The sequence below is a fragment of the Salmo trutta genome, chromosome 13 (genome assembly GCF_901001165.1).
Source record: "Salmo trutta chromosome 13, fSalTru1.1, whole genome shotgun sequence".
Taxonomy (NCBI): domain Eukaryota; kingdom Metazoa; phylum Chordata; class Actinopteri; order Salmoniformes; family Salmonidae; genus Salmo; species Salmo trutta.
Window position 1 is genome coordinate 70,297,202 of NC_042969.1, and position 16,179 is coordinate 70,313,380.

At 43.5% G+C, this 16,179-nt stretch overlaps 1 protein-coding gene across 2 annotated transcripts in view; it reads left to right on the forward strand.

Annotated features, from left to right (window-relative positions):
* Positions 1-15,867, forward strand: part of LOC115206447 (G protein-activated inward rectifier potassium channel 4) — a 38,009-nt gene extending 22,142 nt beyond the window's left edge. The window contains exon 4 of one of the 2 annotated variants that reach the window (XM_029773471.1): positions 13,887-15,867. In XM_029773471.1, the coding sequence (XP_029629331.1) occupies positions 13,887-14,245 (359 nt within the window). In that variant the 3' untranslated portion in view covers positions 14,246-15,867. Of the gene's footprint in view, positions 1-1,458; positions 1,605-13,886 lie in introns of those variants that run through there. The other variant, XM_029773472.1, reaches the window with a different exon arrangement.
* The last annotated feature ends 312 nt before the right edge of the window (positions 15,868-16,179 follow it).

A 16,179-nucleotide genomic window follows, 5' to 3' on the forward strand; every position in this document is an offset into this window, starting at 1 on the left:
CTGCCTGACCTGACCCTGCCTGCCATCCGGTACCTTGCCTCTGTTGCTGTAATAAACACTGTTACTTCGACACGGTCTGCATCTGGGTCTTACCTTATCCTGACAGTACGAACTGGCCATGACTGACCCAGCAGACCCGGGCCAGCTGCACGACGCCATCTCCTCCCAAGGAGCCACCATCGGGAGGCACGAGGAACTGCTTCGTGGCTTTATGGAGGGGGTCCAAACGTTGACTGAATGCCATGACTGGGCATTGGTAACCCCACAGCCCCTCAGTAACCCAGCGTCATCTCATCGGGCACCTGTCAGACGTTTCTTGCTCAGTGTGCCCTCCTTTTCGAGCTTCAGCCATCCTCCATCCCCTCAGGCTATCTTGGAGAGATCCATCTCATCACGCTGATGTCCGGGATGGCTCTCACCTGGGCTACTGCTGTATGGGAACAGCAGCTGGCCATATGTGTTAGTCTGGAGGAATTCTTGACAGAGGTGAAGAAGGTTTTTTACTCCCCGTTCTCCGGGAGAGAAGCTGCACGGAGGCTAATCCAGCTTCGGCAGGCCTCCTGCAGTGTGGCTGACTTTGCGGTGGATTTCCGCACGTTGGCAGCGGAGAATGCTTGGAACCAGGAAGCACTGTTCGATATGTTCCTGCACTTCGTTTTGGAGGAAGTCAAGTATGAGTTTGCTGCTTGGGAGTTACCTATGGATCTCGATTCCCTCATTGCTTTGACCATCCGAATCAATGGGCGACTACGGGAACGACAGAGGGAGAGGAAATTCAATTTTGCTCGCATGCCCAGGGAACCAACCTAGCCTCCGAGTCAACCCGGAAGCTCCCGACGGTCTCATTGCCGAGAGGACCAGCAGCCCTCCTGTCCTGCCCCGAGGGCTGCTGAAGACAGCCGAGTCACCACTTCCTGAGCCTATGCCACTAGGCAGAGCTGGGCTGTCACCAGCGGAACTGGTCTCCGCAAACCCCACAACATGGAGCCAGCAGCTTGTGTGAGTTGAATAATCCTGCAACACTCTTCCCTGCTCTGCCCAGGGCCTATCTCCCTTCGAGTGTACCCTAGGGTATCAGCCCCCGCTCTTCCCTGAGCAAGAAGAGTTTGGAATACTTTCTGCCCAGATGTTTGTCCACCACTGTTGTTGTACCTGGAGGAAAGTGCGGTCGGCCCTCCTCAAGAACACCTCCAGGTATCGACGACAAGCGGATCGCCATTGGACCCCGGCTCCCCGGTATCATCTCAGGCAGAAAGTATGGCTCTCCACCCGGGATCTGCCCCTCCGGGTGGAGTCTCGCAAACTGTCCCCCTGGTTCATCGGCCCTTTCCCCATCTCCAAGATCATTAGCCCCTCGGCTGTTCGTCTTCGATTGCCCCGTACCCTTTGTATACACCCCACCTTTCATGTGTCCTGTATTAAGGCCATGTCTCATGGCCCTTTGTCTTCCATTTCTAGGCCTACCCCTCCTCCCTGTGTCGTCAATGGCCACCCGGCATACACGGTGACATGCTTCCTGAGTGTTCAACCACGGGGCAGAGGTTTCCAGTACCTGGTTGACTGGGAGGGTTATGGCCCGGAGGAAAGGTGCTGGGTCCCCACTAGAGACATCCTGGACCCAGCCCTCATCGCCAACTTCCACCGCCGGCACCCCGGTCAACCAGGTATGCGCCCAGGTAGGACACCAGGTGGCACCCCAGAGCGGGGGGTACTGTCACGCCCTGATCTCTTTCACTTGTCTTTGTGCTTGTCTCCACCCCTCTCCAGGTAACGCCCATCTTCCCCATTATCCCCTGTGTACTTATACCTGTGTTCTCTATTTGTCTGTTGCCAGTTCGTCTTGTTTGACAAGCTTACCAACGTTTGTCATTATCAGCTCCTGTTTTTCCCAGCCTCTCTTTTTCTCACCCTCCTGGTTTTTGACCCTTGCCTGTCCTGACCCTGAACCCCCCTGCCTGACCACTCTGCCTGCCCCTGACCCTGAGCCAGACTGCCGTCCTGTACCTTTACCCCTATCTGGATTTCCAACCTCTGCCTGACCTGACCCTGAGCCTGCCTGCCGTCCGATACATTAGCTCTGTTGCTGTAATAAATATTGTTACTTCGACACGGTCTGCATCTGGGTCTTACCTTATCCTGATTTTAACCCTAATTGCTCCTGTAAGCTGTTCTGGATAAAAGTGTCTGCTAAATTATTAAAATGTATGCAAATAGATTATACAAGTGAGTAGGCATTTTTAACATACAAATGTTTCTCAAAAAGAAAAGTGGTCAACCTCTCCTCAACCAGGAAAGAATATCATGCATGTTGTTGATGTTCGTTTTGTGTGTGCAATTAATGACAAGGTGTGCTGCTCTGTTTTGAGCCAGCTGCAGCTTTGGAAGGTCTTTCTTTGTTGCACCTGATCATATTACCGGACAGTAATCAAGATGGGCAAGACCAGAGCGTGAACAACTAGTACAGTTGATCTTTGTCAAAAATGCAGAACATCTTTTTATAACAGACATACAGGGCCTTTGGAAAGTACTCAGACCCTTTGACTTTTTCAAGATTTTGTTACTTTACAGCCTTACTCTAAAATGTTTGTTTTTTTAAATCTCAGCAATCTACACACAATAGCCCATAATGACAAAGTGAAAATCTTATTTACTTATGTATTCAGACCCTTTGCTATGAGACTCGAAATTGAGCTCATGTGCATCATGTTTGCAATGAGAACCTTTGAGTTGTTTCTACAACTTATTTGGAGTCCTCAGGTGGTAAATTCAATTGATTGGACATGATTTGGAAAGGCACACACCTGTGTATATAATGTCCAGCAGTTGACAGTGCATGTCAGAGCAAAAACCAAGTCATGAGGTCGAAGGAATTGTCCGTAGAGCTCCCAGACAGGATTGTGTCGAGGCACAGATCTGGGGATGGGTAAAAAAAACTATTTTGCAGCATTGAAAGGTCCCCAAGAACACAGTGGCCTCCATCATTCTTAATTGGAAGAAGTTTGGAACCACCAAGACTCTTCCTAGAGCTGGCCGCACGGCCAAACTGAGCAAATGGGGGACAAGGGCCTTGGTCAGGGAGGTGAATAAGAACCTGATGGTAACTCTGACAGAGCTCTAGAGTCCTTCAGTGGAGATGGGAACAAAGTACAGAGAAATCCTTGATGAAAACCTGCTCCAGAGTGCTCAGGACCTCAGACTGCGATGAAGATTCACCTTCCAACAGGACAATGACATTAAGCACACAGCCAAGACAACGCAGGAGTGGCTTCGGGACAAGTCTATGAATGTCCTTGAGTGGCCCAGCTAGAGCCCGGACTTGAACCTGATCAAAAATCTCGATCAAACATCTCTAGAGAGACCTGAAAATAGCTGTGCATCCAACCTGACAGAGCTTGAGAGGATTTGCAGAGAGGAAAAGGGAGAAACTCCCCAAATACAGGTGTGCCAAGCTTGTAGCATCATATCCAAGAAGACTCGAGGCTGTAATTGTTGCCAAAGGTGCTTCAACAAAGTACTGAGTAAAGGGTCTGAATACTTACGTAAATGTGATTTTCAGTTTTTTTTATTTTTAATACATTTGCAAAAATGTCTAAAAAACAGTATTGGGTATTGTGTATAGATTTAATCACATTTAGGATAATGCTGTAACGTAGCAACATGTGGAAAAAGTCAAGGGGTCTGAATACTTTCTGAATGCAATGTATCTCTCCCCATCTTGTAAATACAGTGTAAATGCAGTGACTACAAGAAATACATAGTAGCATAATTAGGAATATTTTCATCGGTGGACAGAGGATTTTCAGTTTACAGTTCATCTTCCCCTGTTTTTAAAATACAGAAATCTCCAACCTCTAATTTGATTTGGCACGGCTTTTCATGCATCTGAACATTTCTGCTCTAGTTCTTTTAGGATTTTTATTTATTTCATTTTTCTTTCCATACCACCAGTAGTCAATCCTCACACTCACACCGTGCCTGATGCCTAGACTCAGGCAGTAAATCGCATCGCTTTCCTCTTGACCAGTAGGAGCATGGCACGCTGGGTCCACTGATCGTTGAGTAATCCCTCCTCCACTATGTCATGATACTAAAGGGGTCTTACACAAGCAATCACAAGCTTTTCTCACAGGAATTAACAGAAGGACCTCTCCTGACCTGGGAATTGTGGCCTTCAATCATTTTGCATTAAATGTTGTTCATCTGCAGGAGAGGAAATCAATATGGTCGGCTCTTGCTAATGACATTGATTTTGTGGACTTTGTGTAAATTACAAAGTACTGCATCTGACGAATGGCCCAAGTGATCAGTCATCTTGGTGCCGGCTACAAGCCAGAGAAAGCATAAGCCTACAACTCTTACTGTTGGATCGAAGCCCACAGTACCTGGACTGGGTAACGATAGCTCACTTTTGATTCGTTACTCAGAGTTAACAACCAGTGGATGTATTATAAGGTCAAAGACACCATTACAGTAACCCCCATGCTGCAGCAACTTTGAATTTATTTCCACACTTGTCATTATAAATGTATGAGTTTGTTATTCTGCTCTATTATGGCTAGATAGCTTCTAGATGGGGTACATTCTCTGCTGTAGTGCTAAATTACTAGGCTTGTACTGTAGTTAATGTGCTGTTGACAAAATCGTAATGATTTTCAGATTAATAGTGGAATCATCTGGATGGTTGGTGGGATCCATTCCTATAGCCAAGCCGAGGGCATGCTAAACAGCCCCCAATGCAAAACACATCTCCATCTCTTGAAGTACAGTAAACTGCCCTTTTCATGTACAATTTCTGCACAGTGGACATGTATAGCCCTGCAGCAAGCATCTGATTGCATAAGCATAATCTCATTGACAAAAATAAAATCTGACATTTGCTTATATCACTGACAACCTACCACCCTGATGATAAAAAAACACTGAGTCAGCCACTTATACCACTGACAACCTACCACCCTGATGATAAAAAAACACTGAGTCAGCCACTTATATCACTGACAACCTACCACCCTGATGATAAAAAAACACTGAGTCAGCCACTTATATCACTGACAACCTACCACCCTGATGATAAAAAAACACTGAGTCAGCCACTTATACCACTGACAACCTACCACCCTGATGATAAAAAAACACTGAGTCAGCCACTTATATCACTGACAAAAGTAATTTCTCTCACCTTGAGCATTTCAGATAACTAGAAAACAAGACGATGATTTATCTTGTCAAATAACATTATATCCATATCTTTGTCAATGCAACAGCAACATATATAAAGGGAATACATCAAATGGTCTTGTAAGATACTCTGATTATCATTCTCTCAGCACATTATTAATATGTCAGTACACTGTTTATTAGAACCTGCTTCAAATACAATATTACAAATCAACATCGTATGAGACCCTCTACCATTTACAACTCAAGCCTAGCTAAGCGAATAAGCTTATTTTTTAATCCTCCTTGACAAACTGAACAGAAAACACACATCAGCAGGTATTGCAATGTACAAGAGAAAACAGGCTGTTTTGTGTCCCCGTGCAGCCTGAATCGTGTTACCAGCCGTTCTGTGTGTGTTACCAACCATTCTGTGTGTGTGTGTGTGTGAGTGTGTGTGTGTGGGGGGGTGCATGTGTCACTGTCGTACCGGACGCCCCTGAACGGCAGGGGGCCCACGAGCCTATCATCGATGTCTATTATTATTTTGTTTTTTAAATCATTTTGATAGTAACCCTCCAAGAAATCATTCATAAAACGTTTTAATTTCCATATGTACTAGGAAGCTAAGTGTTTGTTTCTTGTGCTTCAGGAATGTGACTGGAAAAGTGCCTCAGGCCTTGAAAGTGATTTTTTTCATTCTCAGACCGAGAGCCTAATGCTTCTTAGGTAGTTCTTTATGAGTTTTTGTTTAGAAAACAATCTCTCTGAAGAAGTTACAGGGATGGTAAAAACAGCTGGATTGCAGCAGCACCATCAGGGAAACTGGGTACAAGGGAGTTGTGCTTCAAATACAGCAGTTTTGCAACATCTTTAATTGAGCATCTCATTCTCTTTAATTGCTGGCCTCAACACGTTATGGAAAGAGATTAACTGTATAGGAAGCTCTGGGGACAGGTTGTCTGGACACGGGACAGCCAATAAATTAGCAGATGCAAGGAGGTTATCATACTTACGGACAACAGTTCTTGAGGGCTTGATTTCATTCATACTGGTGAACCAGTGTTTGAATTGTGTGGTTGCAAATATCAATAGTCCCTTATCTCTGGTATATCTTGGGATGCATTATTCAACACTAAGTTTAAATTGTGTGTAGCGCAATGGACATAGGCCTATAATGTCTCAGGAAAGACTATCTGGGTTGGCAATACTCAGTATAGAAAACAGTCTTGCGCCCGGTGGTGAAAACATTTGCACACAAAAAAGCAAGTTGGATTTAATTTAATGTAATTTAATTTACCTTGATTATTGCAGCCCGTTTGTGTAGGCTATTAGCCAGACAAAACCCGATAAATTCAACGATAAATAGTGGTTGAAAATATCATCAAGCCGACTACTTTTTCCCACATTGTTAGGCTATTTGATGTGTAATTTTTATAAAAGGTTTATAAATAGCAGCTAAATAGCAGCTAAATATGCCACTGCTTTTAATCAGGGCCAAGTGACCGGAAACATGACCGAATACAAACAGTGTAGCTATTCCCTCTGCAAGGCAATCAAACAAGCTAAGCGTCAGTACAGAGACAAAGTGGAGTCGCAATTCAACGGCTCAGACACGAGAGGTATGTGGCAGGGTCTACAGTCAATCACGGACTACAAAAGAAAAATCAGCCCCGTCGCGGATCACGATGCCTTACTCCCAGACAGACTAAACAACTTTTTTGCTCGCTTTGAGGACAATACAGTGCCACTAACACAGCCCGCTACCAAAACCTGCGGGCTCTCCTTCGCTGCAGCCAACGTGAGTAAAACATTTAAACGTGTTAACCCTCGCAAGGCTGCAGGCCCAGACGGCATCCCCGGCCGCGTCCTCAGAGCATGCGCAGACCAGCTGGCTGGTGAGTTTACAGACATATTCAATCAATCCTTATCCCAGTCTGTTGTCCCCACATGCTTCAAGAGGGCCACCATTGTTCCTGTTCCCAAGAAAGATAAGGTAACTGAGCTAAATGACTACCGCCCTGTAGCACTCACTTCCGTCATCATGAAGTGCTTTGAGAGACTAGTTTAAGGACCATATCACCTCCACCCTACCTGACAACCTAGAACCTCTCCAATTTGCTTACTGACCCAATAGGTCCACAGACGACGCTATCGCCATCACACTGCACACTGCCCTAACCCATCTGGACAAGAGGAATACCTATGTATGAATGCTGTTCATCGATTACAGCTCAGCATTTAACACCATAGTACCCTCCAAACCCTGGGTCTCGACCCCGCCCTATACAACTGGGTCCTGGACTTCCTGACGGGCCGCCCCCAGGTGGTGAGGGTAGGTAACAACATCTCCACCCCGCTGATCCTCAACACTGGGTCCCCACAAGGGTGCGTTCTCAGCCCTCTCCTGTACTCCCTGTTCACCCACGACTGCGTGGCCATGCACGCATCCAACTCAATCATCAAGTTTGCAGACGACACTACAGTGGTAGGCTTGATTACCAACAACGACGAGACGGCCTACAGGGAGGAGGTGAGGGCCCTCGGAGTGTGGTGTCAGGAAAATAACCTCACACTCAATGTCAACAAAACTAAGGAGATGATCGTGGACTTCAGGAAACAGCAGAGGGAGCAGCTCCTATCTACATTGACGGGACAGTAGTGGAGAGGGTAGAGAGTTTTAAGTTCCTCAGCGTACACATCACGGACAAACTGAAATGGTCCACCCACACAGACAGCGTGGTGAAGAAGGCGCAGAAGCGCCTCTTCAACCTCAGGAGGCTGAAGAAATTCGGCTTGTCACCAAAAACACTCACAAACCTTTACAGATGCACAATCGAGAGCATCCTGTCAGGCTGTATCACCGCTTGGTACGGCAGCTGCTCCGCCCATAACCGGAAGGCTCTCCAGAGGGTAGTGAGGTCTGCACAACGCATCACCGGGTGCAAACTACCTTCCCTCCAGGACACCTACACCACCCGATGTCACAGGAAGGCCAAAAAGATAATCAAGGACAGCAACCACCCGAGCCACTGCCTGTTCACCCGCTAACATCCAGAAGGCGAGGTCAGTACAGGTGCATCAAAGCTGGAACTGAGAGACTGAAAAACAGCATCTATCTCAAGGCCATCAGACTGTTAAACAGCCATCACTAACATTGAGTGGCTGCTGCCAACATACTGACTCAACTCAAGCCACTTTAATAATGGGAAAATTGATGTAATCAATTTATCACTTGCCACTTTATATTATTTATATTAGATAATGTTTACATAACCTACATTATTCATCTCATATGTATATACTGTACGCTATACCATCTACTGCATCTTGCCATCTTGATGTATTAGATATATCACTAGCCACTTTAAACATATGTATATGTATATACTGTACTCTATGCCATCCTGATGTAATGTATCACTAGCCACCTTAAACAATGCCGCTTTATATGTTTTCATACCCTACAATACTCATCTCATATGTATATACTGTACTCCATACCATCTATTACATCTTGCCTATGCCGTTCGGCCATCACTCATTTATATATTTTTATGTACATATTCGTATTCATTCCTTTACACTTGTTTGTACAAGGTAGTTGTTTTGGAATTGGTACATTACTTGTTAGATATTACTGCATGGTCGGAACTAGAAGCACAAGCATTTCACTACACTTGCATTAACACCTGCTGTATGTATGTGTATGTGACAAATAAATTAGATTTGATTTGATTAAATATGGTATATAAAGTCGCTATAGATAAGTACACTTTATAATGAAACAATCCCTAGTAAGCTAGTGTTTTGAGGGTGGACTGACTATATTATTTGGTCCAGAGAAACTGTGTTACCCAGTGCTGTGTGTGCACGTTTGCCCGCGTACGAGCGTTCCATTGTATCAGCTGAACTCACTGCAGCACACACACAGCTCTCTAGATAAAAATAGCCAGAGGAACCCTGGCCTTGAGGTGATGGCCGGTGTTTTTAAGGGGCCAGAAACACATTCCAGTGTTCTATTGACTCCCAGGCTTAAGAGGGATCCAGGTCCAGTATGTGGGTGAATGGGCTCTGTTGTGCTGCTGCTGGATGCTAAATGAATGCTGCAGAGAGGTGACATCTCTCTCCCACACATGCCTCTTCAAGCTTGATGGCCCTGAGAAGTGACTGTGGAGGGGGATGGAGAGGAGGGGTAGGAGGGGTGTGTAGAGACCCCCGTGGCGTAGTGTTATAAAAGTCCATGGATTGTTCCAATCCCAACTCTGAGAAGAGCTGTTGAAAAATGGTGGTGAACAACATGCACTGGTTTACTTTAAAGTCATTTTTTTAAATGTGGAATATTCAGTATTTTTGTGTTTAATCACAAATAAGAATGCCCTGATGATAATGATGTAGCTAGTGGAGCTGCTACGCCCAAAGACCCTAGTCATCAAAGAGCTTCCTGTTGTGTTTATTGTTGCCTACATGCACTGCTGTTGTTTTTAATGTTCTCAGAAGAGTTGGGGGATGAAACAATTTCCCCTTATTTATAGACCAAATATGCCTGTTTTATTCCTTTATCCAACATCTTTGTTGTTGTGTAAATGTTGAAATCTATATAAAGATATCCTTGGGTATGCATCGCTTTAAAAGAGAGAAGAAACGTAGTCCTAGGCATATGAAAGGGAGGGAGGGGAGAGAGATAAAATACAGTTTTGTCTGTTTACTGAACATTCTCCCCCAATATCTCTCCTTCTGTGTGATTTCAAAGAAGAGTGCGTCAAACTTAAAACAGAATTACGAACAGATTCATGAATATGTTAAATATAGTATATTGTTGTTGTATTATCTAACACAATGTAACATTTGCATATAATCACATACAGTTTACTCGTGCAGTCCAGACACATTTGTATAACGCACACTCAGCCCACATATAATTCACATGTTAACCTAGATTTTGAAATTGTATGGAAAACATCCATTGTACATTATAAAGTGGGTTTATTGCTTAATTTGAAACATGAACAAACACTGGTTGCAGAGTCAACCAACCAGGTCTCAGAGCATTTTGTATTATTCTGTAGGTAATTTGTGGATGTCCACCACACATTTCATATGATATGTAACGAGTTACAATTTATATTATACAGCATGTTACAAATTTAGTAAACGTACAATATGTAACAATTTTGCAAAACGTATAATATGGTATAGACTAAGTATATAGTATGTGCATAGTCCCTTTACGCCTACCTACATGTACAAATTACCTCAACTAACCTATACCCCGCACATTGACTCGGTACCGGTAACCTTCAACCACTCCATAAATTTCTTGTTAACAAACTATAGTTTTGGCAAGTCGGTTAGGACATCTACTTTGTGCATGACACAAGTAAATTTTCCAACAATTGTTTACAGACAGATTATTTCACATATAATTCACTGAATCACAATTCCAGTGGGTCAGAAGTTTACATACACTAAGTTAACTGTGCCTTTAAACAGCTTGGAAAATTCCAGAAAATTATGTCATGGCTTTAGAAGCTTCTGATAGGCTAATTGACAGGCGACAGGCGACAGGTAGCCTAGTGGTTAGAGCGTTGGACTAGTACCCAAAAGGTTGCAAGATTAAATCCCCGAGCTGACAAGGTAAAAATCTGTCGTTGTGCCCCTGAACAAGGCAGTTAACCCACTGTTCCTAGACCATCATTGCAAATAAGAATTTGTTCATAACTGACTTGCCTAGTAAATAAAGGTAAAATATAAAACATTTGAGTCAATCGGAGGTGTACCTGTGGATGTATTTCAAGGCCTACCTTCAAACTCAGTGCCTCTTTGCTTGACATCATGGGAAAAGCAAAAGAAATCAGCCAAGACCTCAGAAAAAAAATTGTAGACCTCCACAAGTCTGGTTCATTCTTGGGAGAAATTTCCAAATGCCTGAAGGTACCACGTTCATCTCTACAAACAATAGTACGCAACTATAAACACCATGGGACCACGCAGCTGTCATACCGCTCAAGAAGGAGACGTGTTGTGTCTCCTAGAGATGAACGTACTTTGGTGTGAAAAGTGCAAATCAATCCCGGAACAACAGCAAAGGACCTTGTGAAGATGCTGGAGGAAACAGGTACAAAAGTATCTATATCCACAGTAAAACAAGTCCTATATCAACATAACCTGAAAGGCCGCTCAGGCAGGAAGAAGCCACTGCTCCAAAACCGCCATAAAAAAGCCAGACTACGGTTTGCAACTGCACATGGGGGTAAAGATCGTACTTTGTGGAGAAATGTCCTCTTGTCTGATGAAACAAAAATAGAACTGTTTGGCCATAATGACCATTGTTATGTTTGGAGGAAAAAGGGGGAGGCTTGCAAGCCGAAGAACACCATCCCAACCATGTTAAGCACAGGGGTGGCAGCATCATGTTGTGGGGGTGCTTTGCTGCATGAGGGACTGGTGCACTTCACAAAATAGATGGCATCATGAGGCAGGAAAATGATGTGGATATATTGAAGCAACATCTCAAGACATCAGTCAGGAAGTTAAAGCTTGGTCGGAAATGGGTCTTCCAAATGGACAATGACCCCAAGCATACTTCCAAAGTTGTGGCAAAATGGCTTCAGGACAACAAAGTCAAGGTATTGGAGTGGCCATCACAAAGCTCTGACCTCAATCCCATAGAAATGTGTGGGCAGAACTGAAAAAGTGTTTGTGAGCAAGGAGGCCTACAAACCTGACTCAATTACACCAGCTCTGTCAGGAGGAATGGGCATAAATTCACCCAACTTCATGTGGGAACCTTGTGGAAGGCTACCCGAAACGTTTGACCCAAGTCAACAATTTAAAGGCAATGCTACCAAATACTAATTGAGTGTATGTAAACTTCTGACCCACTTGGAATGTGATAAAAGAAATAAAAGCTGAAATAAATCATTCTCTCTACTATTATTCTGACATTTCACATTCTTAAAATAAAGTGGTGATCCTAACTGATCTAAGACAGGGAATTTATACCAGGATTAAATGTCAGCAATTGTGAATTAAACCAAAAAAAATGTATTTGGCTAAGGTGTATGTAAACTTCCGACTTCAACTGTAGCCTCGTTATTGTTTTTTTATTGTGTTACTTTTTACTTTAATTTATTTAGTAAATATTTTATTAATTCTATTTCTTGAACTGCATTGTTGGTTAAGGGTAAGTAAGTATTTCCTGTTGTATTCGGCGCATGTGACAAATAACATTTGATTTGATGGTACAAATTTGTTAAATGTATGTATGATATGTTACGAATTCTAGCTAGGTGGCTAGTTGGCTAACGTTAGCAACCTTTGTTTTGCCTTAAGTAATCATCTGTCTTATGTAACAATACCAAACGTAGCATATCATACTAATTTGAGTGTCCCGGATTTACCTTTACTATGTTACTTCTTGTCTATAAGACCAGGCTGAGTCAACAGGACCATATCGCATCTTTCTATCTCTTCCCATAGAATAGATAGTGTTTGTCTTCTTTTTCCCACTCAGAGTAATGGATTTACTATGCCCTGATGTAATCACAGCAGGAGTGTAGCAGGCTCCTGAAGATGCTGTTATTTAGCTCCAGATCACAGCAGATAGGTGGTCTTTGTTTTCCCCAACAGACCAAGAGATGTTTATTCAGTGATTCACCAAGAAAAAATGATCCTATGCCAGTTCCCTAAAGAAGCAGTTGGCTTCGCAGATCAATTGATTGTGTATCAAGGACGCTGTGTGATGTCAATTACCATGAGGACCCTCTAGTGTTCGGCCCTACCAAGAAAAAGAGCAGCTAATTGAGTGGAACTGATAAAAATGGCTTTAAAGTTTTTTTATTGTCCAACCAAGTTAGTTGTAGGCAGATCACTGGATATGTGGTTATTTCTTGTCTTATTTGTTGATTCATATTGACCCTGACCTCTGACATGACCTTTGACCTTGGTACACCCACTGGAATACGTTTCTATTACAATTTATGAACTTGTGTTCATAGATTTATTTGTATATATCTGTCAGTTTTATATAGTTTGATACTTGTATAGGCAAAGAACAATCAATAATGCCAAGGTAAACCATAGACACTGCAGCCCAAAGATCGGTGAAACCAAAAAGGCAGTAACAGACGTAAGTGATGACCCCCTCCCCCATTTTCTCCATAACACAACACAATGGAGGCAGGATATTTGTCCACATGATAAAGCATGTATTAAATGTATAAAAATGTTTTTTGACCAAATGTGCAGTTACTGCCCTTTTGCTTGGTAGGGCAGTATATGCTACATACTCAATTTGGATAGATACTGTATTCCTCATCAATTAAGTTGGACACTACAGCAGGCTGTATGGTTAGTGAGATCTAACTTACAATGCTTTGTAGAGCACATTTTGGATTCCTATCAGGTTATGAGACAGATTCTCCAGAGGTATGGACATTAGCATAGACACACAGAGAATCCCAGGTGGAATATATCTTCTTGGACCTCACAGTCCTGATGCTCCTCATATCTTATTCTCACTGATCCTCTCTGTTTGTTGATCCTGAGACCTCAGACCGTTATTGACTCTGGAGTTGAGTGTTGTTTGTGAATAATTTACTATTCCTCTTCCTCCCTCCCTCCATCTGGCTCTCCTTTTCTGTGTTTGTGTGTGTGTGTGTGTATTTCTGTGTGTGCATGTGCGTTTGTGTGGGTGCACGTGTGATCGTGTCTGTGTGTGTTAACAGGGATGACCTGCCAGGCCCGGAGCTCTTATCTGGACAAAGAGGTGTTGTGGGGCTGGCGTTTCACCCCGGTCCTGTCTCTGGAGAAGGGCTTCTACGAGGTGGACTACAACAGCTTCCACGACATCTACGAGACCAACACGCCGTCATGCAGCGCTAAAGAGCTAGCCGCTACACTACGAGAGGGCCAGCTGCTCCCCACGCTCTCTTCGCTGACGCCCGAGCCCCCCAAACCCTACACCCTGGAACCCCTGTCCACCCACAACCCACTCACCAAAGAGGTGGACAAGGGGGAGGAAGGGGAGAGGGGAGAGATCAACGGCTCGGCTGCAGCTCTGGAAGACCAGCCCGGACTGGACTGACTACTTCAGATAAGCCAAACCAGAGACAAAGTTACTAAAGACTATGCCTCATTTAGTCAATGGCCAGCTTGTTCCATTGCATTGCTTGGAGATAAAAGATACCCTCCCCCCCATGCAATAATTCTCTAGAGTGTCAATCTGTAGTATATATTTGTTTTGCAGACACAAATACACACCAACAAACACACACACACACAATTATACAAACACATAATACACATAATATACTCCAGATTGGTCATATTGTCTTTTTATATTTGAGGCGACCACATATTTCCATTAGAGTAGTAATAGCTCAAGTGATAAACTGTGTAAGCTGAAGTGGAACAGGTAGCCATGACGAACGAATATCACAGCTTACAAATGATCCAATATCCTAAATTTAGAGATTGTTGATTCCGCTGATTTGACTGAGTATTGATTCCATCTCTTGGCTAATATCTCCCAACATTGCTCCCTGCTGCTCCGAACACAGGGACAGAATATGTGCGGACCAGATCATTATCTCCAATCCCATCACGCTTTGTTATTACAGTACTCCACTATGGAAACTCTTAACTGAAGGCGATATGTACGCAGCTGCGCTTTAGCCCTCCTTCGTTCCTGTAGGCAGGAAGTAGAGCTCAGCTCAGTTCAGCTAGCCGCTATAGACCAAGCTCTGTCTCTTTGTCCAATCCCCCTCGTATTTTGTCCAATCTCCCTCGCGGTTCTACTGTCATGCTTAATCGCATTACGTGTGACGAATATACTAGAGCAAAACACAGGACCCAGAGAGTCCCTCAGTATTGGACCCAGAGGAACGGGCAGTACCTCATTTTGATACTCATGATACATAAGCACAAGTCCTGTGACCCTGATATGCCCCCCTTCCCTCCATCCCTGTCCCCCCTCCTGCCTCTGACTGGTGCATACTTTAGTGCATGGTGTTGAGTATAGGCTACTGATGATACAAGCAGGTTTATAATGATATGTACGCTCATAAGTATTTCTTCCCTGCACTGTGACATAATACAAGCTATTTGTGCTATTCGTCTTATTTCACCTTTGGTTAGTTCTGTTTAAATCAAATCTAAATAAAATGCAATTGTATTGGTCGCGTAAACATATTTTGCAGATGTCCAGATTCAGTTTTATTCTACCCATAGTCCTGATCTGGACTCAGCTAGCTACTGTTGTCTCTGCTTGAGAGAGTGTATGACTCTGTCACTTGTCCCGTGTGTCACATTTTCTACAGTTTTCTTTTGAGGATGTGTATGACAGAGCTTGCATGATAATGAACTGTCCCCTCGACATAGCAAGTTTAATACACTACTAATAATACAGGGTATTTTCTAGGCATGCAAACTACAATGAACAATTTCTACAGATATTGTAAACCAATATGTTGATGATAGCTAAGATGACAAATCTCCCTTCTCCCCCCTTCTATAACATTTATTTGCATTTCTCCAAACACTTGTCCCATCAATGTATTTTATTTCACTGTGACATTGTAGCATCATATTTATGCCATTTGCATAAAGATCCTTTATTATTAGAGAAAGTAACTTCTCCCATAGGTGGAATGTCATCTGTTTTATGTGTGTTCTCATGGGAATAAACCTAATATGGTCAAAAGCACAGTACAGTATGTTTCTGTTAGAGAACCATGTGTGTGTGTGTGTGCCCTCGTGTGTGCACGTTTATGTGGGTGTCTGTGTCTAACTGTCTGCGTGTGTGTGAGTTTGTTAGTTTGTTAATTGATTTAGTCCTCTGTAAGTATGTGTGGTTAGGAGTTATTTTCCTAACAGAGAGAGCTAGTGGAAGTGAGAGTACGCAGCACAAGCTGTTGCGTGAGCAAGGCCTGATTTCACCCAAGGCTCTGTAAAATAGTTGTGATTTTTACACATGCTACCTGACAACTGGATTAGAGGTGCATCGAATCATGAGAAACA